At 46.0% G+C, this 27988-nt stretch overlaps 2 protein-coding genes across 7 annotated transcripts in view; both read left to right on the plus strand.

Moving 5' to 3' along the window:
- The window catches only part of ODF2 (outer dense fiber of sperm tails 2), a 30598-nt gene extending 21075 nt beyond the window's left edge, over nt 1-9523 (plus strand). For 4 of the 5 annotated variants that reach the window (XM_040631986.1, XM_040631987.1, XM_040631989.1 and 1 more), the window contains 8 exons: nt 101-236; nt 2777-2887; nt 2984-3088; nt 4060-4218; nt 5500-5600; nt 7432-7594; nt 7998-8123; nt 8538-9523. In XM_040631986.1, the coding sequence (XP_040487920.1) occupies nt 101-236; nt 2777-2887; nt 2984-3088; nt 4060-4218; nt 5500-5600; nt 7432-7594; nt 7998-8123; nt 8538-8726 (1090 nt within the window). In that variant the 3' untranslated portion in view covers nt 8727-9523. The remainder of the gene's footprint in view (nt 1-100; nt 237-2776; nt 2888-2983; nt 3089-4059; nt 4219-5499; nt 5601-7431; nt 7595-7997; nt 8124-8537) is intronic. The other variant, XM_040631988.1, reaches the window with a different exon arrangement.
- Nucleotides 9524-11864: 2341 nt separating this feature from the next.
- GLE1 (GLE1 RNA export mediator) overlaps nt 11865-27988 on the plus strand; it is a 26126-nt gene continuing 10002 nt past the window's right edge. For both annotated transcript variants that reach the window (XR_005835266.1, XM_008698707.2), the window contains exons 1-7: nt 11865-12038; nt 16249-16470; nt 18929-19039; nt 23076-23224; nt 23461-23521; nt 23767-24021; nt 26905-27136. Coding sequence is in view for 1 of the 2 variants with exons in the window: in XM_008698707.2 (XP_008696929.2) it covers nt 11940-12038; nt 16249-16470; nt 18929-19039; nt 23076-23224; nt 23461-23521; nt 23767-24021; nt 26905-27136 (1129 nt within the window). In the remaining variant the exon portion in view is untranslated. The remainder of the gene's footprint in view (nt 12039-16248; nt 16471-18928; nt 19040-23075; nt 23225-23460; nt 23522-23766; nt 24022-26904; nt 27137-27988) is intronic.

A 27988-nucleotide genomic window follows, 5' to 3' on the forward strand; every position in this document is an offset into this window, starting at 1 on the left:
ACTGGGAAGGAACACTTGGCCCCATCCCACACCAAGACCCTGGCGTCTCGGAACCCATGTAATGTTTCTTGTTGTCTGCTTTCTCTCTGCGACCTTCTAGCCGGGTGACAGATCTTGTAAACCAACAACAAACGTTGGAGGAGAAGATGCGGGAAGATCGGGACAGCTTGGTGGAGAGATTACACCGGCAGACGGCCGAGTATTCCGCGTTCAAGCTAGAGAACGAGAGGCTGAAGGTCTGTAGTGAGAGCGGGCCCACACCATGGGTGGAGGGCAGCAGGGCCCCGATGGGGCACTCCGGATGGGGCCCCAGAAATGACTCAAGGGTCTTCAGAGGCCCTGGAGGCAGGGACCTGATTAGGAGGGCGTGCGCTGGAGTCAGAAAGGCCTGGATTCAGGGAACCTGGGTGGCTCAGCCGGTTAGGCGTCTGTCTTCAGCTCAGGTCATGACCTTGGGGTCCTGGGATTGAGCCCCATGTCGGGCTCTCTGCTCAGCGGGGAGTCTGTTTCTCCCTCTGCCTGCCACTCCCCCTGCTTGTGTGAGCTCTCTCTCTGTGACAAATAAATAAAATCTTAAAAAAAAAAAAAAAAGATTTTATTTTTAAGTAATTTCTACACCCAACATGGGGCTTGAACTCATGACCCCGAGGTCAAGAGTCACATGTTCTACTGACTGAGCCAGCCAGGCACCCCAGGTTTATTTATTTATTTTTTTACTGATTTATTTGTTAAGTATGACATATGGAAATGTACAACATTCTAGAATTTTCATTAAGTGAGCACATTTTGTCCGTCATCCACCCTGATCCAAACCATATTAGCATCCCAGTGACCTCACCCACTTACAAACACCCGTGCAGAGGTGACTGTCCTCCTGACTTCTGTCACCACAGATTAGCTTGCCTGTTTTTGAATTCCATGCCTGGCTTTCATTCAGCCTTCTGTCTGTGAACGATCCATGCTGTGTGGCCGGTCTCATGGTCCATGCTGTCCGGTCTGCCGCTGTAGGAGCACACCTTGCTTTATTTATCCCTCCCGTCCATGGACTTTTGACTTGTACAGTATCTTCGTACATCTTTGGGCACGCCTAGTTGGGGTATTTTTATAAATTAAATACCGTGAGATAGAACTGCAGGTCATTAGATGGTGAGTATAAATTCAGCTTTGGTAGACGTTGCCATAGACTAAGGCAGTCATGCAAAGTTACACTCCCATCAGGGGTACGTGAGAGGTAACAGTTGCTCTGTGTCTCCTGGGGGACAATTGGTATTGTCAGTCCTTCTCATTGGAGCCATTCTGGTGGGAGGCGTGGCCCCTCATTTGTTGTAGTGGGGTTGCTGGGAAGTGAAAGGCAGCCTCCAAGTCTAACAGGTGCTTAGGGGATTAGTTACAGTACGTGTGTCTGTGGCGTGTAATACACTGTGGCCGCTCAAATGGTCTTTGTAGGAGTGTGTCGTCTTAGATGATGTTCTCCAGAAAAAGTTGAAAACGTTACGGAAATGGGATACAGAAGTGATGTTTTGTGTGAACTATAGATAGATATTTTTCCAGGTTTTTTCCCCCCAATACTAGGATAGATATTCAAACACATACACACCCGTTATTCTGCAGCTTGCTTTTCTCATCCAACCAGATTTCATGGATATCTTTTTAGGTCAGGTTTTTGTTTTGTTTTTTTGTTTTTGTTTTTTAGCTTTATCTCTTTCAAATGACTGCAGATTGTTTTAATGTATTGAGGTACCATGATTTCTTTTGTCCCATCTACTAAGATGAACATTTAGGTTGTGGGAGGACATTTGTTGACTTGAGAAGTAGGTAAGGTAATGGTTACTTGCAAAAGCATGTTGCAAAGCAGTCAATACAATATAATCCCATTCTTGTTGAAAAAAAAAAAACCCCATAAAGTATCTACTCAGCTACAGACAGATAGCCATGAAGCAAGGCGTCATGCATCATGACTGGTTTTCCTTCGTCTTACCTCCATTTTCTTTTTCCTTTCTTTCTTTTTTTTTTTTTTAAGATTTATTTATTTTAGAGGGAACACAAGTGGGAGGAGGGGCAGAGGGAGAGGGAAAGAAATCCCAAGCAGACTCCTCGCTGATCACAGAGCCTGACTTAGGGCTCGATCCCACGACCCTGAGATCATGACCTGAGCCAAAACGAAGAGTGGGACGCTTAACTGACGGAGCCACCCAGTTCCCCTTCCTCCATTTTCTTTAATGATTATGTATTGCTTTTGTACTAAGGACAAGAAAACATAGGATTTGCTTTATTTGCACCTACAGTTGACCCTTAACACACGGTTTGAACTGTGTGAGTTCACTTATATGTGAATTTTTTTATATAAATACAGTTTAGTTTGTAAATGTATTTTTTCTTATGATTTTCCTAACATTTTCGTTGCTTTAGCTTACTTCATTGTAAGAGTACAGTGTTAGTACATATAGCAGACAAAATACGTGTTGATCGACTGTATACGTTCTTGGTAAGGCTTCTGGTCAACAGTACGTTGTTGGTAGTTAAGTTTTGGGGGAGTCAAAAGTTATACGTGCATTTTTGATTGGGAGGTTGGTGGCCCTAAGGCCTCTGTTCATTGTTCCAGAGTCTACTCTTTATTCACTTGAGTTGCCCTGACACCTGTCTGCGGAAAACTGCTAGTGTGGGTTTGAGTAGGTGGGGCTTCCCTTGGCTGGCCCCTCGGAGTGCGAGGTGAGGGTGGGATGGCCGCCTACTCTGGGAACCTTCCCGGGCATAACTCACTAGCCGCCCCTTCCAGGCTAGCTTCGCCCCGATGGAGGACAAGCTCAATCAGGCACACATCGAGGTACAGCAGCTAAAGGCATCGGTTAAGAACTATGAAGGGATGATTGACAACTATAAGAGTCAGGTAAGCGGCTGCCCCGGACCTTAACCTCTCCCAGGAAGGGTTGGCCGGAAAGCTGTTTTTCACCGATTCTCTGCCCAATGCTTTGCTGGCCCCTAGGTGATGAAGACCAGATTGGAGGCTGATGAAGTGGCTGCCCAGCTGGAACGCTGTGACAAAGAGAACAAGATCCTTAAAGATGAGATGAACAAGGAGATCGAAGCGGTACTGCTCCCCTTCCTTGCTTTCTTCCCCCACCCAATCCCGTGTCTGTCCCCCTTGGTTGCCTGTGAGTCTCTCTGATATGGACCAGAAAGGTTAACCGGTTTTCTCATGGCCGGACTGGTCCGCGCTACTGTGCATCTGCTCACGCTCTCTCTCTCCTGCTTTATTCCTTTTCCTCCTGGTTTTCTCTTCTTTCTTCATTTCCCTTAAAATAATCTCTCCTGCTTAGAGCATCCAAGTGGATTCAAATGCTAGATCTGCCAAGTCTTAGGCGTTTCCTACTTCATTCTGCGTCGACCCAAAGATGTGCCTCCCCTCTCCTTCCCCTTTTCCCCAAAGAGCCTTATTCTAGAGATAAGGCGATGATCTTAATACTAACCTAGGAGAAGGGCTGAGTCCAGGCCCAGCCACTGACCTGTTGCACAGCCTTGGGCAAGTCCTTGCCTCATCAGTCCTCAGCCTCCTTGTTAATACAGGGATGGACTAGGTCAGAGAGTTCTGACCTCCTCCTCCAACCTGTAGCATTAGGATCTCCTTCCTCGGGCCTTTGGAGTTAGACTGGACCTTAATCCTGGCTCTGTCAGTTTCTAGCTGAGCAACCTTAGGGAGATGACTTTGCCCCTATGATCCTTAGAGCCTTTATACTGGGACAACAGCACCTACTGTACAGGTCATTGTATGAATTAATTGAGAGAGCCCTTAGCACAGGGCCTGGGTCCTGGTGTTTGCTAGGTGATTGTTGTTGTTATTCATGACTAAAGGAGTGGCAGGCTCGAGGACCATTTGGGGTCAAGTGTGTCCTTCAGAGAACAGCTGGATACCCTCAGTGACCTGTGGGGCGGGCAGGCCACATTCCTGCCTGTGGTTCTCACAGGACCCTCTTCCAGGGACCCAGGGCGACCCTGCCTTCACACCTGGCCCCACCGGCAGCAGGGCCCTTCCCAATGGTGGGCTTTTCTGTCCAACTCTAGGCCCGTAGGCAGTTCCAGTCCCAGCTGGCCGACCTGCAGCAGCTGCCTGACATCCTCAAGATCACGGAGGCTAAGCTGGCAGAGTGCCAAGACCAGCTGCAGGGCTATGAGAGGAAGAACATCGACCTCACAGCCATCATATCAGACCTGCGCAGCCGGGTAAGGGACTGGCAGAAAGGGTCCCACGAACTGGCGCGAGCAGGGTCCCGCTTACCAAGATGAGCTGCACGCCCCCCCCAAGGGAGGACCACTTCCTTTTTCTTGGCTGCCGCTTTCTGAAAGGAGTGAGCTATCATCAGTGCTGTGAAATAAAAGTCTGGTGTGCCAAATGCCTTGTGTTTGCACAAAGTGATTGTAGTTATAGGAGCCGTCAGTCACTCTCCCGTGTTGCCCCGCCCCCAGGTGCTCCAAGTCTCCGCCTACCTCCGCTCTGCTGTGCGCGGCCACGCCCCCCCCCCCGTGCTCTTTCCCAACTTTCTATTGCTTTAGCTGCCTTTCTTACTCTTACCCGATACATTGCTTGAGGGTCTGACCTGAAAGAGGGCTTCCTTCCTCCCAGAAGCAGTCTGCCTCTGGGTTACTGGAATCCTGCCTATGGTCTAAGAAGCTATGTGCCTCTCGTTTGCAGTGGGACCTTGGGCAGGGCCCTTCCCCTCTCTTGATCAGCTACCTGGTAATAATAAAAGTAGCTGTGGTTTCTTGAGCACGGACTTTGCACTCCAGTATTGTCTCACGTAATTCTCCCAGAAATGTTAAGATGTAGATGCTATTTCCAGCCATTTTCCAGAAAGCAGCATAGGGGCATAATCTCCCGAAGTCACAGAGCTGATACTTAGTGAACAGGGTTTAGAACCCAGCCAGCTCCATCTGCTTCCCAAGCCCGTGTTCTCAGTCCTCTTAAGTTGCCTGCCCTCTCTCTCGAACCCGAGCATTCTGAGGGCCTTTTGAGCCTGATATCTGAGGCTTCTGCATACGGCAGCCCTCTGGATAACCTCTCAAACTCGCCAGCCTAAAAGACTCGCTAGGTTTCCTGTTGCCTTGCCAGCACTTGTGCCCATTCAAAGGGAGAATGAAATCAGCGGTGCCAACAATGTAATTGGTAAGGCTCCGTGGCACGTCGTGTGGGCCAGTTAAACCCGCCATCTGCTTCCGCCTTCTCACGTCTGCCCCGGATCCCATTGAGTGGCTTCTCCTGATCAAGAAAGCGTCACCGTGGTTCATCGGGATCAAACCTGGCTTCTCCGCGTGGGGAAAGCCATCACAGGAGTTGGGCCTAACCTGTCCCTCCTCTCCTCTCTCCTCCAGGTTGTGCGTTGAGACTTGGATGCTTGCTGAGGGCAGCGTGCCCCTCTCCTGGGTGTGGATGACAGGTCCTAGGGAGAAGGGAGGGCTGCACCGGGAAGTTCCTTCATAAACGGGTCTGTGTTCCTGTCATTTTAGATCGAACATCAGGGGGACAAGCTGGAGATGGCAAGAGAGAAACATCAGGCTTCCCAGAAGGAAAATAAACAGCTGAGTCTGAAGGTGGATGAACTGGAGAGGTTAGAGGCACTTGGTCCCATCTCTGTCCTCTTCCTAGGACCTGAGACTTTCAGCCACTTAGCTGCTTTGGGCTTAGTGTGCAGAAGCGTTTGAGGGACTCAAGGGCCTGGAAGGTACAGGGCAGACCTCAGAGGAAAAGCTGCTTCCATTGCAGTGGTAAGCACCGTGGGAGAGAGGAAGGCGGTCTCTTGACCGGGAATGCTCCAGAACAGTGTGGTCAAGTTCAGACCACCCACAGGCTCCAGCTTCCAGAAAGGCCCACTCATCCAGCAAACCAGCAGGACCTGTATGCGGCTGTTGGGGGGCATCCCCCCCAACTTGCTTATTGTTTCTGACTCTCCTTCCCCAAGACCTTTCTGATCCAATTCTTCTGTTACCTATGGACTATTGGAGGCGGTAGGGGAAGAGTACAGCTTTTGGAGTCAGAAGCCTCGGCCTTGGGTCTCACTTGGCCACTTAACCTGTATTGTGATCTTGAACAAATCCTTGAACCAATCCTTGAACCCTTTTGAACCTCTGTTTACTCATCTTGAGAAAGGGATCAAGGTAGTGATAACAACCTAGCTCATGAGGTTATTGTAAATCTTCCATGAGGCCTTCCTCAAAGGCCTTAACACATTGTCTGGCAAAGAAAAATGCACCGTATTAGTGTGTATTATCCTCCCCCCGCCCCCGCTTTTTTTAAGTATACTCCATGCCCAACATGGGGCTTGAACTCACGACCCTGAGATCGAGAGTCGCATGCTCTACCAACTGAGTCATCCAGGCACCCCTACTATTATCCCAATTGTAAATGTGAGGAAACTGAGCATGGAGAGAGGTGAAGTGACTTGCCCAAGGTGACACAGCCGATATCTGGCAAAGCTGTGACGTAGGCCCTTGACTGTCCTCCTCCGGAGCTTTTAGCATCTGTAAAATGAGGGCTGGAGCCTTAGTTTCAGAGCGGAAAGGCCTGGCACCCCGGGATGCTGTGACTGCCCAGGTGGCTCATGCCGCCTGCATGAGGGGACTTGGGCCAGTGGGTCTCCTGGGCCCCGCCTCTGCTCTGCTCTGCTGGCCTCCAGTATGCAGCTGGACTCAGCAGGACTTACAGAGCTTTCAACTGGAAGGTATTCTGGAAGTGCAGTGGGGACTGTGTGTGCATATCGGAATGGTCACTGCAGCCCCATGGCGGGTCACATCCGAGGTAGAGCAGTCCAGCTGAAGTCCCTTTGCTGAGGGGGCAGCCTTGAAGAGAGGCCGAGGGCATGGGTTTTGGTGACAGACCTGCCAGCTGTGCTAACCTCGGGCCAATGATTTTAGCTCTCACTGCCTCAGTTTCTTCATCTGTAGAGTGGGGATAATGGTGACCATGTTTTTTCTGTTGTTTTTTTTGTTTTGTTTTACAAGTGGCAATTTTATTTGTCCTCTATAAATTTTTTAAGGTTAAAATTTTAATTATAGAGCAATACATTTTAATCTTACTCTAGAAACTTCCTTCTCTCCTAACCATTCTCCCCCATGCATAAGAAACAAATTAACTGCATTTGTGAAACATTGTATAACTTCTAAATTTTAAGTTCAACACAAGGTGCTGTGTTCTGTGTGCTAACAGGTGCGCTCAGTCGGCTAGCCCGCCCACTCTTCACACAGCCGTCTAACTGGCTGTCCCCGCTGCTCAGCTCCCTGCCGTCTTGCTGATCAGCAGGTTTCTTTGGTTTATTCCTGTGGTTCCTTGGAGACTCTTGGCGTGATGAGAGCCCCGGTCCAGGGGTGACTGGCAGCCCCCTGGCGGGGTGGAACAGGACAGGTAGGGGTACGAGCAGGATCTGATTAAGTGCTTTCACCTAGGAAACTGGAGGCGACCAGCGCCCAGAATATCGAGTTCCTACAGGTGATTGCCAAGAGGGAGGAGGCAATCCACCAGTCCCAGCTACGGCTAGAGGAGAAAACACGAGAGTGTGGGACCCTGGCCAGGCAGTTGGAGAGCGCCATTGAAGATGCTAGGAGGCAGGTCAGTCTTGATTCCATTACTAACTAGCTCTATGACCTTGGGCAGACCACCTGACTTCTCTGAGCCTATTTCCCCATCTAAAACATGGGCACACTGTAGTGGCACCTGCCTCATGAATTCGTAGGGATCAAATGAGCAATTACTGGAAAGGATTTGGCTCTTTATTCAACTGCAGCGTGTGTGGGACTCAGTGGGTTTACTACGGCTCAGGTGATGACTGAAAGGGCAGGTAAAGTGGGATGCAGAAGTCCCTGTAGTTAGCTCCTGCCCCGAGGCTCCAGGGAGCCGTCCACAGCGATGGGCAAGGGCTGCCTGTGAGACCAGACTGGGAGTGGCCCCGGCTTCTCTGCCTGGTGTTGCCCAGGTCAACTAAGCTAGCCCCACCTCCGTGCCTTCTGGGCAGGTGGAACAAACCAAGGAACACGCAGTCTCCAAGGAGCGAGCTGCCCAGAATAAAATCCTGGACCTTGAGACCCAGCTGAGCAGGACCAAAACTGAACTCAGCCAGCTGCGGCGGAGCCGGGACGATGTGAGTCGGGCTGGAGGGTAGGAGGGAGAAGAGAAGGGAGTGGATTGAGATTTTAGCTTCCTGGGCCCGCAGGGCAAGATGTGTTTATGACTATGACACAGTTTTATTCTTGCCCGATCTCTTTCCCATCCCTTAAGAATATTCCAGGCAGATCCCTTTTTTTCTTAACCGCTTTGTTAAGATATCATTTACATAAAACTCACTCATTTAAACTGTGCAATTCAATGGTTTTTAGTATATTCACAGAGTTGTGCCATTATCGCCACAAGCTAAGTTTAGAATATTTTCAGAAAGAAACCCCATAGCCATCAGCAGTCACTCCCATTCCCCCGCGCTCAGCCCCTGGCAGCCACTGATCAAGGGATCTTCTGGACATTTCACACACTTGGCCCGTACTCTCATTCTTCCTCTTAGGCTGACCGTCGCTACCAGAGCCGGCTCCAGGACCTCAAGGATCGCCTGGAGCAGTCGGAGAGCACCAATCGCAGCATGCAAAACTACGTCCAGTTCCTCAAGTCGTCCTATGCCAACGTGTTCGGGGACAGTCCCTACACGACCTACCTGACCAGCTCTCCCATCCGCTCCCGATCGCCTCCTGCCTAAGGCTGCTGGTCTTGGGCCAGGAGCCCGGATTGATGCCATGGGAACTGAGGAGGGGCCAAGCCACAGCTGGAAAGCCTGTTGCTTTCCTCTCGCTTCCACTGATGGAAGTGTGTTCAGGATCTTGTCTGGGCTACTGGCTCCAGAAAAGTCCCTAAAGCAGCGGGAACGACTTAGTTTTCTCCCCTCTGACGGAGTCACCTGATGGAAATTTTTATTACCTTGACATGCCTTAAATCTACTAATCTTAGGGTATCAGATTTTAACTCACCATGACTTTGCTCCTTCCTTTCCTGAGAAAATGATCTGGACTTTTTCTGCCAGTTCCCTCTCAGCCCTCCTCTTTTGAGGAATCTCTCTCTCGGGTTTTCTCTTCCCTGAACCAGTAGGAGCTATTAGCTCGAGGTCCTCACCACGCCTCCTGGGCTGTGAGCACGTCCACTTGCTGTTTTCTGTCATGGGTACGGTGTTTGCCCCAATGCCCCCCTCCCACGCCCGGTAGAAACCTCGTGTCCAAGTGTCCTTGAGGCCACTTGCCCCCAAGCACTTCACAATAGACACTGCAGGGTCTCTTCAAAGTGTAATCCCAATCTCATTGATTTTTGTTTCTCTTTGCCAGGTTTGTATCTATGGAATGCATTTATTTTGGAAATATGTGTGTTGTTTTACAAGAAGCTTTTATAATCAATATTTAAGGCTCCACTGGATGTTTTCCTTTACCTACCCCTTCCCTTTTCTAAAAATGATCAAGGAAAAAAATGCTGCAGGAAAGCCAGTAAACAAGTACTTGGTGCCTGGGACACGAGGCTTCTCATTTTATTTTGGCTCATTTATTTTATTCTTCCTTCCTTGTGCACCTTCTTCACATCATAATCCTGTGAGATGACTGGAGGAAACACATTTTGTAAGGCACTGCTCAGTGTCGGGTGGGATGGATAGGATGGACGAAGATAGGATGTGTATATATTACTATTTTTAAAATGTTAGTTTCTTTTTCTTTTTATAAAGATCTTATTTTGGGGGGCATCTAGGTGGCTCGTCAGTTAAGTGTGAATGAATGGGGTACAGTGCTGAACCCTAACCTTTCTGTTTTAGCTGTTATTGCCCTTCTGGGTGATCCAGTCTTGTCCTCTCTCTCTACTCCAACCCAAGGACAAAACTCTAGAGAATTCCCCTGTCCTCGAAAACAATGGGCCCACACACACGTCTAGATTCAGAAAATCTCCTTCCCCCTCAAATTTTTGGACGTTCGTAGTTTCTAGCTTTTAATTTTGCCAAGGGAGATCATTTGAAAAACAAGTACCAGCTACCAATGCCACAATACTGAGCCTGTTTTCATAGCTTTAATGATAAATGGACTAGAACTTACAATGTATGAAAGATCTTCCAAGAAAGAACAGTTGGGGGCAACCCTCTTGGGCCCTCTCCCTCTTTGGGAGCTTTGTACTATCGCTCAATAAACATTACTTTGCTGCCCACCAAAAAAAAAAAAAAAGAAAGAAAGTAAGTAAGAAAGAAAAAGGACAGTTGGCAAACTTACACCAATGTGGTACATATCTGCACAACTCATTTGTATTTTTGTCAAACTAACGAAAACTTCCTCCGTGCAGGGCAGTGCTATTTACAACGCTGCTGGAGAACACTTCTTTTGGAGTCTAATGCTAGGACTCTCTCAACAATGTTCTATTTTTCTTTGTAAAGTATTTTATTACAAACAGTCCAGAGAATTTGTTTAAAAAGAATCAAAAAATGAAAATGTTTATATCACTTCAAACTCCAGACAGTTTTCCTTTCTACCTTGAACTGAGATCCCACGAAATGGGCAAAAGGAGCACCAAAGTGAGACAGTCCCAGTTAAAGCTGGTCCCAGCAACGGTAAATCTTATCCTATGTAGTGAGATAGAATTCACATACCATAAAATTCACCCTTTTAAAAGTGTATAATTCAGTCATTTTCAGTATATTAACAAAGTTGTGCAACCATAAGCTTTATCCAGTTCTAGAACATTTTCATCACCCCAAATGAAGCCCATACCCGTTAGCAGCCACTCCCCCTTTCTCCTCCCCACAACCCCTTGGCAGTCACTAACAAAGTCTCTAAAGATATGTTATTCTGGACTTTTAACAAAAGTGAAATCATACAATAATGTGACCAGTGCTTTCACTTAGAATGTTTTCCATGATTCATCCATGTTGTAGCACGCATTCTTCATTTTATGGCCAAATAATACTCCATTGTATGAATACACCCTATTTTATTTACTCATCAGTTGATGGACAATTGTGTTTCCACTTTTTTTTTTTTAAGATTTTATTTATGTGACAGACAGCCAGCGAGAGAGGGAACGCAGCAGGGGGAGTGGGAGAGGAAGAAGCAGGCTCCCAGCGGAGGAGCCCAATGTGGGGCTTGATCCCAGAACGCTGGGATCACGCCCTGAGCCAAAGGCAGAAGCTTTAACGACTGCGCTACCCAGGCGCCCCTGTGTTTCCACTTTTTAGCTAGTATGAGTAATGCTGCTAGGAACATTCTACGAGTTTTTATGTGGATGCATATTTCATTTCTTTGGGTATATACAGAGATACTTAGGAGGAGTGCTGGGTCAATGGTAACGCTAACCCTTTGAGGAACTGCCAGGCTTTCTTTCACACGAGCTGCCTCATTTTATTTTTTATTTATTTATTTTTAAAGATTTTATTTATTTATTTATTTGACAGAGATAGAGACAGCCAGTGAGAGAGGGAACACAAGCAGGGGGAGCGGGAGAGGAAGAAGCAGGCTCATAGCGGAGGAGCCTGATGTGGGGCTCGATCCCATAACGCCGGGATCACGCCCTGAGCCGAAGGCAGACGCTTAACCGCTGCGCCACCCAGGCGCCCCGAGCTGCCTCATTTTAGAGCCCACCAGCAATGTTCCAATTTCCCCATATCCTCGTCAAAACATACTGGGTTTTCTGCAATCGAGACTCCAGCCTTCAGAAGATCCTGATTCTAGCTCCAAGCAAGAAAGGTAGCTTCAAGGACCAAACCCTACGCGCAAGCGCGCTGGCGGGCGGGCTCGGCGCCGGAGGCGGGGCCACGAAGCCGTTAGGGGCAGGGTTGCGCTGCGCGGCTGCGTGCGCGCTCCGGAAGCGGAAGCTAGGGCCCGTTTCCGGGCGGCTGATTCGAGGACTTGTTTTGTCACAAGCAGAGACTCTGAAAAGCTCCTTCAGGTGGGCCATGCCGTCTGAGGGTCGCTGCTGGGAGACTCTGCAGGCGCTGCGCAGTTCCGACAAAGGTCGACTCTGCTACCACCGAGACTGGCTGCTGCGAGGCGAGGTGAGCGGGGGTCCCGGGGTGGGCGGTGCTCTTCCGGCTCCTGTCCATGGGACCCTGTTGTTCTGTAGCGCGTCCTGCGCTGGGAACACGTGCGTTTTTTCTGACAACCCGCATTTGTTTGTTGCCTCCCGTGTGTGTGTCTCCGTGTCCTAGAGTTTCTGCTCTCTGCTGCCTGTTCTACCCTTTCAGGGAGCTCCTGTTATTTCAAAGGTGCTCCTCTCTCTAAGGGCTTCGTTGCCACCTCCAGAGTTAGGCGTCTCCGCTGTGTTGTCAAAGCAACCCTCTTGGGGTCAGTTATTTACTGCACGTCTCTTGTGCTAGGAGATCCACGTTTAGCGGAAAACGATTGATATGACCTAACCTATTGAAAAGACCAAAATTCTAGATGACATTGGGCAGACTTGGAAAGTTTAACGGGGGTATGGTCCCTGTACCGAGAGTTTGCAAACCCAAGCACTAGACTGCAGGGCTGTAGACAAGGTTAAGGTATAGCTCCTGTACCCAAGTTGCTGATAATTAGTTACAGATAGGATGTTGTCCTGTCACTTTAACTTACATGTGGAACAATTCTAAAGCATTTCCCCGTCTTTTAATATCACTGGCAGTTTTAAGGAATACCTACCTTGCATTCGGTAGGATGAATCCCAGCATGGGTTTGTCTGGTGTAGAGTTAAGCTGTGCATTTTTGGCAGGAATACCATAGAAATAATGCTGTGTTCTCAGTCATAGCAGGAAGCATACATATGTTGTAACCCACCCCAGTGCTGGGAATCCTAACCTTGATCACCTGGTCACATTGTTACCTGCCAGATAGCCACACTTAAAATGCGTCATTTTTCCTTTTCTAACTGATTAGTATCTCGTGGGGAGGTAATCCAAGATTGCGCCAGTATCCTTTTCCTCGTCAAACCTCCACCATTGGCATTCATTATTTCTGCCTGAATCAGTCACCCCGTGAGGTAACCATATGGTGTTTCTTTAATGTCCACCATTCCTTCTACTCTTGCTAGTTGGCATTCTGTAAGGAAGAGCGTCCTTTTCTCCCCTGTTTAATGATATTTATATCATCATGTACTCCTGGGTTCCTGTTTTAGTCAGTGAGTTGTAATCCATTTCTTATAACCTTGTGTGTGTGTATTTTCCTTGTGTGGGAAGTGTGTTTTCAGGATAAACTCTGAGACTTGAGATTGCTGGGTCAAAAGTTACACATAGATGTCCCCCACCCCCCATTATGGATGCATCAAATTGCCTTCCAGTCAGCAGTGCAGGATCATGCCTTTTTGCCTGCAGCCTTGCCAACAATGTATTGTTACACTTTTAATTTCTGCTTATCTAATAGGTAAGAATGAGATCTCAGGGTTGTTTTACAATGCCTTTTTAAATTCAAATTGAACATTTTTTTCATATATTCAGGAGCCAATTTTAATCTTTTTTTTTTTGAAAGATTTTATTTATTTGTCAGAGAGCGCGAGCGCACACGCACAAACAGAGGGAGTGGCAGGCAAAGAGTGAAACAGGCTCCCCTCAGAGCAAGGAGCCCGATGCGGGGCTCGATCCCAGGACCCTGAGCTGAAGGCAGACGCTTAACTGACTGAGCCACCCAGGTGCCCCATCGGGAGCCAATTTTATATCTTTATTTGTGAATTGACAGTTTATGTCTTTTGTTCATTTTTCTATTGGAGTTTTTCTTCACCCCAAATTTTACAAGTTCTTTATGTACTAGGGATGACAGTAGCCTTTTATTTGTGCTATATATTGCATATAGTTTTTCTAGTTTGTCAGTTGAAATTTTTTATGTGTATGGTGGGTTTTGTATGTATGGTTTTATTTTTTACATTTGCAACTTTGGCCCTGGAATATATTTTGGTGTAAGGAATGAGGAAAAGGGTGTTGTTTCACCGTTATTTCTATTATGTCTTGAAAATGAGTCTCATCACTTTATAAAGTGTGCATATAGCCTGTTTGCTTCTGTGTCCGGATTATTCTCCATGGATTGAGTATCTGTTTATTGCACGTGGGATGTGTACCTATGATCTAGGTCAGTATCTCTCAGCTGCAGCACTATTGACACTTTGGGCTGAGCCGGATAATTCCTTGTTGTGAGGGGCTGCTGCTGCTGTGTTGCAACAGCAAGATGTTTAACAGCATCCCTGGCCTCCGCCAACCAGATGCCAATAGCACCCTCCCAGCGATGACAACGAAAAATGTCTCCAGACATTGCCAACTGTCCCCTGGGGGGTAAAATTGATCCTGCTGTAGAACCGCTGATCTAAGTAAAGTAATAACTTGCACTTTTTGAGTAGTTATTACGTGCCAGGTATTCTTCTAAGCCACTTATAGCTATTATTAATCCTCTCCAAATCTTTTGAGGTGGATCCTTTATTATTCCGTTTTAGAACTGATGAAGCTTAGGCACAGAGTGGTTAAGTAACTTGCTCATGGTTATACAGGTAAGTGGAATGCAGGGATGGAACTCAAGCTAAAAAGGCTGGTTCCAAACTCACTGCTCTTAATCACTGTTGTACCATTTTTCCATATTTCCTGGTAGTATTTTCCTGACATTGAGTAAAGTTCTCAGCCAGAATTGCTGTGTATAACTGCGGTGAAATGGTATAAGCTTCTCTGGTCTGAAGCACTGTATGGCAGTTACATAGAGATAATAGTTAACTGGTAGACTCGAATAAGTTGTCCACATGCAAATTAAAGGGTGGCTAGAACTTGTTTTATAGGCTATTATAAATCCCATTTATTTTAAGTCATTGGCCTTTGTGTCAGTAACCACTTGTCTATACCTGTTTTTTTTTTTTCTTTTTTAAAGATTTTATTTATTTTTGCAACACAGAGAGAGAGCGGTGGGGCTGGGGCAGAGGGAGAAGCAGACTCCCCGTTGAGCAGGTAGCCGATGCAGAACTCCATCCCAGGACCCTGGGATCATGACCTCAGCCGAAGGCAGATGCTTATCCGACTGAGCCATTCAGGCTCCCCCATGCCTCTTTTTATATACTACTTTCACATAAAAAATTATAATTTTCACAATAAAAATTATTTAATTTAAAGATTAAATCTAGGGGATTAGAACAAGGAGAAATATGTCACTTGTAGCAAATTTCCTTCATGTCTTCCAGTGTATCAGCATTTGTTTTTATTTTATATAATTGTAAGACATTTATTTATACTCTTGGTTTTTCACTTAAAATTGAATCTTGGGGGAGGGGGAAGTGGAGGAAGGTTGTCAAAAGATATGGACTTCCAGGGGCACCTTGGCTGGCTCAGCAGGAAGAGCATGTGACTCTTGATCTCGGGGTTGTTGAGTTTGAGTCCCACATTGGGTGTAGAGATTACTTAAAAAAAAAAAAAAAAAAAACTTAAAAAAAAAAAAAAAGACTTCCAGTTACTAGAGATGTAATGTACAACGTGACTATAGCTCACACTGCTGTATGATGTATTGGAAAGTTAAGGGTGAATCCTGAGTTCTTACCACGAGGAGAAAGGGTTTTTTTTTTCCTTTTTCCTTTTCTTCTTTTTGTTGTATCTATAGAAGAAGATGGATGTTAGCGGAACCTATTGTAGTATCATTTAATAGATATGTAAATCAGCCCATCATACTGTCACTTTAAACTTATACGGTGATGTATGGCATCTCTTTTTCAATAAAACTGGGAAAAATTTGAATCTGAAGTATGGTGTTAATGTAGGATTCATAATTAGTACTTTTTTTTTTTAACGTGGGGCTTGAACTCATGACCCTGAGATCAAGACCTGAGCTGAGATTAAGAGTCGGATGCTTAACCGACTGAGCCACCCAGGTGCCCTCACATTCAATACTTTTAAATGACTAATACTCCCAATTGTGTATACTGTAGCTTACGTCAAAATTCCCCGTGTCCTTTTCCGTTCCGATGTTTTAGATTGCTTTCGAGTATGCTTTGATGATCATCTTTGTGTGTCCTTCCTTTTTCTGTGCTTAGAGTTTTTTATTCTGATGCTCTAAAAGGATAGTAGTCGGGGTCATTTTTAAGAAACTACTTTCTCTTCATCTCTGACTGTTAATAGAATTAGATCAGGTCTTTGGTATGTGTGTATGTATGTATTTATTCAGGCCTTCTTGGATTACCAGTAAGGCAAGTAGTGGAAAATAAGGACAAAATTATTTTTGTTTGCTTGAATCAGTTGACATGCAAGTTGGGCTTCACCCTCTTCTTCTCTCTAGGATGTTTTGGAAGAATGTATGTCTCTTCCCAAGCTGTCTTCCTACTCTGGATGGGTGGTGGACCATGTCTTATCCCACACACAAGAGAGCCCACCTTCCTCTGAGACCTCAGCATCTTCTAGAGCCACCTCCGCCCTCGACCAACCTTCCTGTGCTCCCAGACCTCCTGTCAGAACCCCTGCCTTCTCATCGTCGTCCTCAGCAACGCCAGATGGAGCCGAGGTAAGGTTTGTGTTCAGCTTAAGACAGGAGGCAGTGGTGGCCGAAAAGTTGAAGTGTTTAACGTTGTCAGACGACAGTGACCTTACCCTGGGGAAGATCGTGATGGCTCTTTCTTGTCGCTGTTATAGGGACACGGTTCACTACATCACAGTATTGTCTTTACGAGGAACGGAGAGAGATTCCCCTCTGTTCTTAGTACTAAAAATAGTAATACATTTCATGAGCAATTGGTTTGGTTTTTCTCATGAACATTGCAGGAGTTTAACTCATGAGGTCTCTTTTTGTGTTGGCTGCTGGAGGCTTACAGTAAATTTCATACCTGCTCTCCAAATGTATGTACCTTATCATTGGTTCTGTAATTTGTAATACAAAAATTATAATTTGTTAAAAAAAAAAAAAGCGGTTTTACTCTTTTTGACTCTATTTTGTCCCTGCCTTTGTTTCTCCTACTTAACAACTGTTAAATTGTTACTGGTGGTGTTCTGGTCTTTTCTTTATTTTTGGGGGGTGGGGGTGAGGTGGGGATATACTTCCAGAAGTAGTTATTGTATATACAAATACATAGGAGCATACAGTATGATTCCATCTACTTAACATTCTTAAAGTAAGAGTGTTCTAGAGAACAGACGTATGAAGGTAGGTGTGGCTTCGGAAGCTTTATGGTGATGGGACAGTTCTGTACCTTGATTGTGCTGGTAGTTAACAGAAATCTACACATGAGATAAACTTGCACAGAGGGATACACATACACCAATGGGTTCCTTTACAACTGGAGAAGTTTTATGGCTTGTACCAACATCAGTTTACTGTTCTTAATATTTTACCATATTCCTGAATGTTAGGATTGGGGGAGACTAGGCGAAGAGTGCACAAGCCTCCCTGTACCTATTTTTGCAACTTCCTGTGAATTGGAATTATTTTAAAATAAAAAAAAATTACTGGGGCGCCTGGGCGGCTCAGTTGGTTAAACGTCGGCCTTCGGCTCAGTCATGATCCCAGGGTCCTGGGATTGAGTCTCACGTCGGGTTCCCTGCTCTGCAGGAGTCTGCTTCTCCCTCTGCCCCTCCTCCCACTTGTTCTCCCAATATCTCTCTTTCTCTCTCAAATAAATAAACAAAATCTTCAAAAAATTTTTGTAAAAATGTTTGTTTCTATGAGCACTTCTCAGTTCCGACCCTGCCAATACTGTGGCATGCCGGCAGGCAGGCATCTTCCTCATTCCTCAGCTTCTTCATCTGGGAATCTGGTACTGTGCCAAATTGCTGAGGTCCTCTCCAGATAGAGAGTTCCATCATTCTCGAGGTTCATTTATTTATTTTTATTATTATTTAACAATGTATTTGAGAGCGTGTGCGTGAGCAGGTGGAGAGGCAGAGCGAGAGACTCCTCCAGGAGACTCCCTGCTGAGCGCGGAGCCGACATGGGGCTTGTTCCCAGGACCCTGAGATCATGAGCTGAGCCAAAATCAAGAGTCAGACGCTTAAGCTACTGAGCTACCCAGGTGCCCCCATTCTTCAAGTTTAAGTAAAGTTTTAGATGGCTTCACATAATGGGTTATTGTGTCATTTAGGAACGTTTGGTGTTTAACAGAAACCCAGTTTAAACTAGCTTAAGCAAAACAAGAGGGAGAAAAAGGAATTAATTAATTCGCTTATATAACCATGAAGTCTACGAATGCATTCAGAATTGGTTCGATCCAGGCAATCCTTTCTGCTTGTCTCTGCTTTACATTATTTCTGACTTGATCCAGTGACCCGTATGCGGGGCTTTGCCTCTCCTCTCTGTTTAACTCTTTGTAGTTTCATTGTTCATATAGACTCCCTGTGGCAAGATGGCCATTAGTAACCCTAGATGCGCATCTTAGGCTAGCATCCCCAAAAGTATTAAGCCTTCCCAGATAACTCCATCAGAAAAGCTCAGAGATGGGGTCTGGCTTAGCTTGGGGCATAAGCCTCATTCTTGAAGTAGATGCTGGGACACGGGGCGGGGGTGGGGGGTGGATGGAGTACTTTGATTGGTAGGCTCATCACATGATTATCTCTGACAGAGGAGGGTGGAAGAACGGCCTGTGGGTTGGGATTGCTCCATCCAAACCACCTCAGCACAAATGGACACTATCAGAAGAAAGGGGAAAAATCTGGGTAGATCAAATAGACAAGCGAACCAAAAGCCAAAGCAAAATTTAAAAAAAAAAAACAAAACAAAAAACCTCCAAAGCAACAAACCATTTATTGGCTTGTATATTATTATATAAACATAATGTATATTATTATTTCCTTTACTAAGGAAAACAGTTAGAACAAGGTCAACATCATGAAGAGCACACTGGTTCTAACCTAAATTGTTTATTGTTGTTCTTAGAGTTACTGCTCGTAAGTAGGGATGGGGTTTTCGTCTAGAAGGATAACACCAAGTTTAGCATCTTGAATGCCTGATTTTTCCATTTTTGTCTCTGTAGGGCAAACATGAGTCCCAGCATACAGAATCTATGGTCCTTCAGTCCTCCCGGGGGATCAAAGTGGAAGGCTGCATCCGAATGTATGAGCTGGTGCACAGGATGAGAGGAACAGTAAGTGACCCAGGAAGTAAGGCAGGCTTGGCCCGAGGGAGCCACATGCAAACGCAGTTCTTCAGGCATTGCGGATGTCCACCTCATGCTAATCGTCACGACCCCCGTGCCAGTAGCTCCCCATTCATTTGGGGAGATTGTGTAACGTAGCAGTCTCCAGTGAGCGCTCTGAAGGGAGATCTGGGTTCAGATCCTAGCTCTTCTGTTTTACATATTTGAAGATGATCTGGGGCTGTCAGATAAGGTTATACTGAGAAGATGGATCTTAACTGCCTCCTGAGGAAAGAATAACACTATCTTAATAATTCCTTTGACTTTATTATTTTTTCGTGCTTTTCCAATAAAAACTAGAAGGGTTTTAACTCGCAAGTCTCTTGAGAAAACAAAATTAAGACAACAGAAATTGGAACACCTAATTCATAAATTTAACAACAAACCAATGTAATTTTGTTACATAAAGGAACCCATTTATTAGAGGCTAGCAGTGTTTCAAATGCTTTAGGTCCGGCCCCCACCAGCTGCCGTTTTCATGCAGGAACCACAGTGCCGGCTCCCCACAGCTCGTCTTTTTATCTTGGTTTTGCCACAGAAGGAGGACACGTACTTGGCGTGCTGGTTTATTTTCATCTTCTCCATTTTCCTGAGGGAGGCACCATAACCGCTCCTGTATTTACAGAAGATTCCAGCCCTCTGGGTGCCTTTCGCCATGTCACCAGCAACTAGATCTGAGCCCAAAGAGCTGACTTGATTATTTTTTAATTAGAAAAACAATGCATGATTTTGTAAACATTTCCACGGATTATGTGAGTTTATAAAGTGAAAGTCTTCTGGTGTTTACCCTCATTCATTCATTCACTGAGTCAACCAATAGTCGTCAAGCTCTCATGTCCTTATGGAGCCCTTAGATGCTGTTCCAGGTCTAGAGAAAATAGGGAGCAAAGCAGACACGAATCCAGGCCCTCATGGGGCTTCGGCACTGGTGAGGAGAGAGAGGAGTAAAAAAGAGAAATAAGTACAATGTAGGTAGAAACCAGCAATGTGCCCGGTGAGGACTGATCAGATCCTGGATAGGTGGGGCCCTTTCAGCTGACGACTTAGTCCTTCATCTCTGGGAACGTTTTTTTTCCCACTGATTAGTTTCTCTTCCTCTCCATTTCCTTGTTTCTGTCTTTCTGGGAACTTTTATTAATCAGAGATGGGATCTCCTAGATTAATTCCCTATTTCTCTTAGTCTTTCTCTCATTGTCCTTTTGTCTTTCTCTGTTTTCCAGAAGATTTCTTTATTTTATCCCTCCATTGTTGTTTGAAAAAATACGTATATATGTATTTTTTAAATGATAGGTCTAATTTTCGTGAGCTTTTTCTTATTCTTCACTTGTTCTTTTTTTAGAGCATTTTGTTCTCATATCATACTAGAGTCCTTTTTTTCAGATTTAATTGTGTTCCTTGAAATATCTGTTTCTTCTAGATTCATTATTTTCCACTTGCTCACCTTGATCTCCTAGGGTACAGAGTTTCCTCAAATAGCTAATGACCTTTCTTTGCCAGTGGTTGGACCAAGGCTTCCAGGTGCATAGTCCGGAACAAGATTATTATGCTTTTGGACTTCCTCAGTGTCAGCATTCCTAGGGTATTGTTCTGGAATACCAGCCTCCATGCTAGCAGATCCAGTTATCTCCAGTTTGTTTACATTCTTTTCTTTTTTTTTTTTTAAGATTTTATTTATTTATTTATTTGACAGAGCGCGCGCGCACGTGTGTGCACAAGACGGGGAGGGGCAGAGGGTGAGGGAGAAGCAGTCTCCCCGCCGAGCAGGAAGCCTGACTTGGGGCTCAATCTCAGGACCCCAGGATCATGACCTGTGCTGAAGGCAGCTGCCTAACCAACTGAGCCACTCAGGCACCCCCTATTCATTTTCTTACAGGGAAGAATTCTCCGTTTTTTTGGCTGGAAGTATGCGTGATCGTGTAATAAATTGCCCCCAAACTTGTGGCTTATAACCACCACTGGCATTTCATTACTGTCTTTCATGTTTCTGGAGGTCAACCCGCTCAACTAGGTGGTTCTCACTTAGGGGCCATGTGGTTTTGGTGACTGGGGCTGGAATTCTTTCAAAGGCTTCCTCCGGGGGCACCTGGGTGGCTTAGTCTTTAAGCATCTGCCTTCGGCTCAGGTCATGATCCCAGGGTCCTGGGATTGAGCCCTGCCTCGGGCTCCTTGCTCAGCAGGCAGCCTGCCTCTCCCTCTCCCTCTGCCTGCTGCTCCCCCTACTTGTGCTCTCTCTCTCTGTGTCAAATAAATAAAATCTTAAACAAACAAACCAAAAAAACTTACCTTTAAAAACAAAACAAAGGCTTCTTCTATCACCTGGGTAGTGGTTGAAGTTAGCTGCTGGCTGGAACATCTGCCCTGCCCTTTCCACATGGCCGGGCTTCCTCATAGCGTGAAGGTCAGGTTCCGAGAGCAAGCATCCTAAGAAATACTGGCCAAGCCGTGTGGCCTTTTATAACCTAGTCTCGGAAGTTGTGTAACATTATTCTCTTTCCCGAGTTCTCTTGGTCAGGGCAGTCTTGAAGCCCTGCTCAGGTTGAAGTGGAGGAGATGGGAGGGTTTCAGAGAATGTGCAGATCTCTTTTTAAATCATTACACAGTATGCAACAGTAAAAACAAATCAAGTACAAAATGGGCCAAAGTAGAGGTATTTTACCAAAGATACAGGCAAGGAAGCAGGTGAAAAGATATTTTTAAAAAATCATTATAGCACACGTGCCTGACTGTTGGCTGTTCTGATCTCATGATTTCGGGGTGGGGGCAAGGGTTGACTATTTTGTCCACAAGCATTCAGCTGATGTTTTTGTTTTCAGCCCCGTGAACCCCACCTGATTTCAGACCTGGCATTTCCCAGTCTGGAGCCTCTTTGAGGTTCTGCTGGGTTGGCTCTCTCCCTGAGAGGCGTAATCTGCTCGTGTGTGTGCACGCGTGTGCATGCGTGCGTGCGTCCTCACGGTTTCTCACCCCTGCTCTGTCAGTCCACAGTCCTGCACAGAAACTTTCTATCTTCCAGAAGTGTGTTGAAAGTTTTTCCCTGCTGAGGATCCCATGTGCTCTGTGTTGTTGAGTCTTTTTTTTCCTTCCCAACTCTATTTAAACAGAGGCTCAGGGGAGAGGTTATATATGCTTGTGGTCACTTTGCCTTCTTGCACTGGAAGCTTTAAAATAGAATCACATAGTGTCTTCACAATATATTTTGCTATATCTTTCATGCCAGTATATATAGCGTCTCATCCTGCTTAAGGCTGCAAGGTGCTCTCCGGTCTGACCCACTGCAATATGTTTAGTCAATCCCCAGATTTTTTAATTGTTTTAAATTTATTCCCATCATCAGCAGGGCTGCTGTAAGCATCCTTGTACATATATCTTTGGACATGCTTTTGCAAATATTTCCTCAGGATAAATTCCTAAAATTAAACTAGTGTCAAAGGATACATACACTTTAAATTTTGATAGTTAATCACATCACCCTTAAAAACCACATGAGAGTTCTCTGGTGAACAATAAATGGAATACCTGATACCCTTTGGAATACAGGAAGGGGGCTTTCCTAAGTGGAGGTGGGGGAGGAGATGGAGGCAGAGATGGTAAGATGAGGAAAGGAGTGAGATAGGAATGTGCATAGCATGTCTATGGAATTCGAGTGAGGATTTCTGTTGGTTATCTGAAACCCTCATCAGAATACCCAGGATGGAGGCTTATAAGCCCAGGGCTGTTGGGCACTACGTCGGTAAATACCGGTGCTTCCCAGCTGATACTGGAGTGACATGAACCGAATGGGGCAGATTGGAAGGGCTTTCCAAAACAGCTGGGTTTAAACATCCACCCAAAGGGGAGACGCAACTCGAGTGTAGCTTCTGAGAAGTAAGCAGCTGGTTGGTGCCCTTGCGTATCTCTGGAGCTAAGGACCGACGGGAGGGTGTTCCCACGGGGAAGGAGCAAGGCGCTAATGGAGCAGCAGAGAGCAGGTGCTGATCCTTTCCAGGAGGGCCTGAGGCAGTGGCAAGAGGAGCAGGAGAGGAAGGTGCGAGCCCTCTCCGAGATGGCATCTGAACAACTGAAGCGCTTTGATGAACGGAAGGAGCTGAAACATCATAAAGAATTCCAGGACTTACGGGAAGTGATGGAGAAGAGGTGAGTGGGACCGTCCGTCAGTGTGCTCGGCGGCACCTCTTTCCCCACATGGAACCCAAAGCGAAAGAGTTGGACTTCTTCTGAGGCCTTAAATGTCAAAATAAAATAGCCAGAGAAGCTTATAACCTAGAAAGCTGACCAGTGTATCACAAAGAGAAGGGAGGCTTTTAGGAGAGGTAAGGTAAGACATTTTAGGAAGCACGCCTGACTGCCATTCCTTGCCGTTTCTCACGCAGCTCCAGAGAAGCCCTGGGGCACCAAGAGAAGCTAAAAGCTGAGCATCGTCACAGAGCAAAGGTCAGAGCCTGGGGGACTCCATATGGGTGTTTCTGTGCCTGGCTCTAACCCGCCCAGGGTGGGGTGTTGGCCCACGGTGTGGAGGACCCTGCCCAGATCGTGCCTGCATGGGACTCTCCTTGGGCTGTCCTCTTCCTGCCCTGGGCCCATCTGAAAATACGGAGCCCACGCAAGGCTTGGGGGATGTAGAAAGAGAAGGGCCAGGGGCGGCTCGGAGAGAAGTCACCGGACCGCCCTGTCTGTAGATTCTCAACCTGAAGCTGCGGGAGGCCGAGCAGCAGCGCCTGAAGCAGGCGGAGCAGGAGCGGCTGCGCAAGGAAGAAGGCCAGGTCCGCCTGCGGAGCCTCTACGCCCTGCAGGAGGAGGTGCTGCACCTCAACCAGCAGCTGGATGCCTCCGAGCAGCGCAGAGACGGGCCGAAGCCTGACCTGTCTGCCTTCCGGACCCGAGGCAACCAGCTGTGCGGCCTCGTCTCGGGGATCATTCGGGCCACGTCTGAGGTGAGGGGTTTTCGGAGGGACCTTGAAGGGAGAATCCCTGTGAGCATTTCATCTTTCTTCCCTGACAGCGTGTGAGGGTGGGGGAGGGCAGTTATCCCCAAGCCAAACTGGACTCCTACATACCGAGTTTCCTATGTAGGTTACACAAATAGTTGTTTATTCCGATTGCAAAATAGTTGTGGTTATTCAATAATATCTTCTTGAGCACCTGCAATGCTATGTTAAAAGTTAAAACCTAAACAGCAGTGTGCATTGCTTTTTTCAGTTGATGTTGTATTTTGAGTGCATGATTACTATAACCATTAAAAATATTTTGATGCTTTTAATTAAAGCAGTGTTAAAAACTGTAAGTATCGCCGTGACACATAGCAGATATTATTTGCTGAACTTGTTGGAATTGGATACTTTCCACATATAATCATAGCAGAATCCCTCGAAAAAAATGCCTGCTGTTGAACATTTAAGTTTCTGTATTTTCACTACCATGCATAACGCTGTAGTGATATCAACGTAACCAGAATACTAATATCACACCGAAAAATACTGATAATTTAATATGACCAAATATCTAATCAGTGTTCAAATTTTTCCACTTGTCTAAAACTTTTTTTTTAAGATTTTATTTATTTGAAAGAGGGAGAGAGAGCATGTGTACGAGCAGGGGGAGGGGCAGAGGGACAAGCCGACTCCCTGCTAAGCACGGAGCCCCGAGGTCATGACCTGAGCAGAAGTCAGACGCTTCCCCAACTGAGCCACCCAGGCGCTCCTGTCTAAAAACTTTTTTTACCAGTTGGGACATTAACATCTACACAAGGTTCAACCTTTTGGTTTATGTCTCTTAATTAAGTCGTTTAATCTCAAGACTCTACATCCCTTATTTTTTTTTTCCTTGCCATTTAATAATCAGAGAGTCTGGATCGTTGGTTCTATAAAATTTCCTACACTCTGGAAAGCTGCAGAATGCAATTGCTAACCCTAATCCTGTGGTATATTATATTAGGTTTCTTTATTACCTGTATTTCCTATGAACTGGTAACTTGAGGACAGTGCTGTCCAGCAGAACTCTCTGCGGTGATGGAAATGTTCCATATTTATGCTCTGCAAGACAGTAGCCATTAGCTATGTGTAGCTGTCGAGGACTTAAAATACGGCTACTGTGACTGAAGAATTGATTTTTTTTTTTTTAAGATTTTATTTGAGAGAGCAAGAAAGAGAGAGAGCATGAGAGGGGGGAGGGTCAGAGGGAGAAGCAAACTCCCTGCTGAGCAGGGAGCCCAAAACAGGGCTCAGTCCTGGGACTCCAGGATCATGACCTGAGCCAAAGGCAGTCGCTTAGCCAACTGAATCACCCAGGTGCCCCGAAGAACTGAATTTTAAATTTAAAAATTTTGTAAATTAGGAGTACCTGGCTGGCTCAATCTGTACAGCGTGTGACTCTTGATCTCAGGGTTGTGAGTGCAAGCCCCACGTTGGGTGCAGATATTACTTAAAAATAAAATCTTAAAAAAAAAAAAAAAAGTAAATACATGGGGCCCCATGGCTGACTCAGTCAAAAAAGCATGCTACTGTTGATCTGGCCAGGGGGGCTCAGTCAGTTAAGCGTCTGCCTTCAGCTCAGGTCATGATCCCAGGGTCCTAGGATCAAGTCCTGCATCGGGCTCCCTGCTCAGTGAGGAAGGAGCCTGCTTCTCCCTCTGCTGCTCCCCACTGCTTGTGCGCTCTCTCTCTCTCTCTCTCTGTCAGATAAATAAAATTTTTTTAAAAAGTAAAGATTAAATTCGTACCATTATTTCATCTGATTAGCTCCATAATCTTTGTGAAAGAGACAAATCATATTCAGTGAAAAAATTCTAGGTGAATATTTGAATTATGTTAAGGTGTGGAGGCAGAGCAATGAAAGCAGAAGTCCTAATGGGAAGGATCGATAGATATGAGTACACAAAACCGAAAGACACATTATAACTTAGGAAAACATATTTGTAATACCTACAGCAGACCAAAATTTAATATCCTTGCTACAGAGAGAGCTCTTATGATCTGTGGGAAAAAGGATAAATAAATCACTCTGTTTCTATCTCCATCTCACTAAGAGAAAGATGAGCAAAGGACAGGACAGGCAGCTGTAAGAGGAGAAATATAATTGGTAAATTTGAAACTTCAAGGGTTTTTTTTGTTTTGTTTTGTTTTAAGATTTTATCTATTCATTTGACAGAGAGAGAGAGAGAACACAAGCAGGGGGAGCAGCAGGCTCCCTGCCGAGCAGAGAGCCAGACATGGGACTTGATCCCAGGACCCTGAGATCACAACCCGAGCCAAAGGCAGATGCTCAATCAACTGAGCCACCCAGGCGTCCCCTAAAATTAAGTTTAAAGTCACCATTAGGGGCGCCTGGGTAGCACAGCGGTTAAGCGTCTGCCTTCGGCTCAGGGCGTGATCCTGGCGTTATGGGATCAAGCCTCACATCAGGCTCCTCCGCTATGAGCCTGCTTCTTCCTCTCCCACTCTCCCTGCTTGTGTTCTCTCTCTCGCTGGCTGTCTCTATCTCTGTCGAATAAATAAATAAAATCTTTAAAAAAAAAAAAATAAAGTCACCATTAATATATGGAATGTGATTTAAAACACAGCATCGTTTTTATCTAGACTGTTGTCATAAACTTAAAAAATTATCCCAGCCAGTGTTGGTGAGAGCATGGAAGAATCCATCCTCAGGTCTGTCTGTGGTTGTGATGATAAATCAGGATTACCTTTCAGAGAACAAGAAGCAGTGGGTAGCAACATGTTGAACGTTCCAGTTTAGAAATTGTTGGCTTGAGTGTGAGCTGTCATTCGGCTTCACAGGAGCCTAGGGAACAGACCTAAGCTCTGTCTCTGTCCCCCCGACAGAACGGCTTTCCCACAGCAGAGGACCAGGCTGTGGCGGAGAGAGCCCTGCAGGAAATGCGGGACCTCCTTACAGGCTTGCAGCAGGAGATCGCCAGGGCCTGTGAAGACAAGAGGAGGCAGGATGAGGAGGCGGCCCAAGAAAAACAGCAGGAGTCAAAGATGCAGCAGGGGCCGGAGGTCCCCAGAGAGACCCCAGCTCCCAGCCAGGGCCCAGGAGGGAAACAGAATGAAGGTGGGTATTGACGTAGATACTGTCATTCAACCCAGAATGTGAAAGGAAACCAGAATGTGTTTAAATACAGTGTTAAGTTTCAGGACAATATAGCAGAATTTTTACATAAGGTAAAATTCAGTACTGAAGTTTTACTGAACTTACATTCAGTTTGGTTGATGCCGAGCCAGAGATTTGCCACGAGGACTTGAAATTCTGTATCATTCTAGTAGATGTATTATCCCGAGTTTTGCTGCTCTGAAGTTTTGGGGGTTTTTTTGTTGTTGTTTTTTTTTAAGATTTTATTTATCTGAGAGAGAGCTCACAAGCAGGGAGAGCGGCAGGCAGAGAGAGAGGGAACACAAGCAGGGAGAGTGGAAGAGGGAGAAGCAGGCTCCCCACTGAGCAGGGAGCCCGATGTGAGACTCGATCCCAGGACCCCAAGATCATGACCTGAGCTGAAGGCAGACGCTTAACCGACTGAGCCACCCAGGTGCCCCAACTGCTCTGAGTTTTTTAAATAAATAACAGTTGCTTTGCAGCCGTTTGGCTAAGATCAAGTGTAAAATAAATATGTACACAATAGTCTCACTTACTGCATCAGAGAGTCAGAATAGCGTAATGCTTGAGAGCGCTGGCTCTGCAGCCAGGTCCGTGGGAATGTAGTTTTTCTACTTCCTGGGGATGTGACATTGGCAAATTAACCTTTCCATGCCTATTTCCTCATCTAGAAAATGAAGATAATAATGGTATCTACTCCGTAGGGTTGTTGTGACGGTGAAAGCATTAATACCTGTATCAGTTGATTAGAACAGCGCCTGGCCCATAGTAAGTGTTCAGTGAAGGGGCTGGGCTGGCTCAGTCGGAAGAGCG

The sequence above is a fragment of the Ursus maritimus genome, unplaced genomic scaffold (assembly GCF_017311325.1).
Source record: "Ursus maritimus isolate PB19 unplaced genomic scaffold, ASM1731132v1 scaffold_17, whole genome shotgun sequence".
NCBI lineage: Eukaryota > Metazoa > Chordata > Mammalia > Carnivora > Ursidae > Ursus > Ursus maritimus.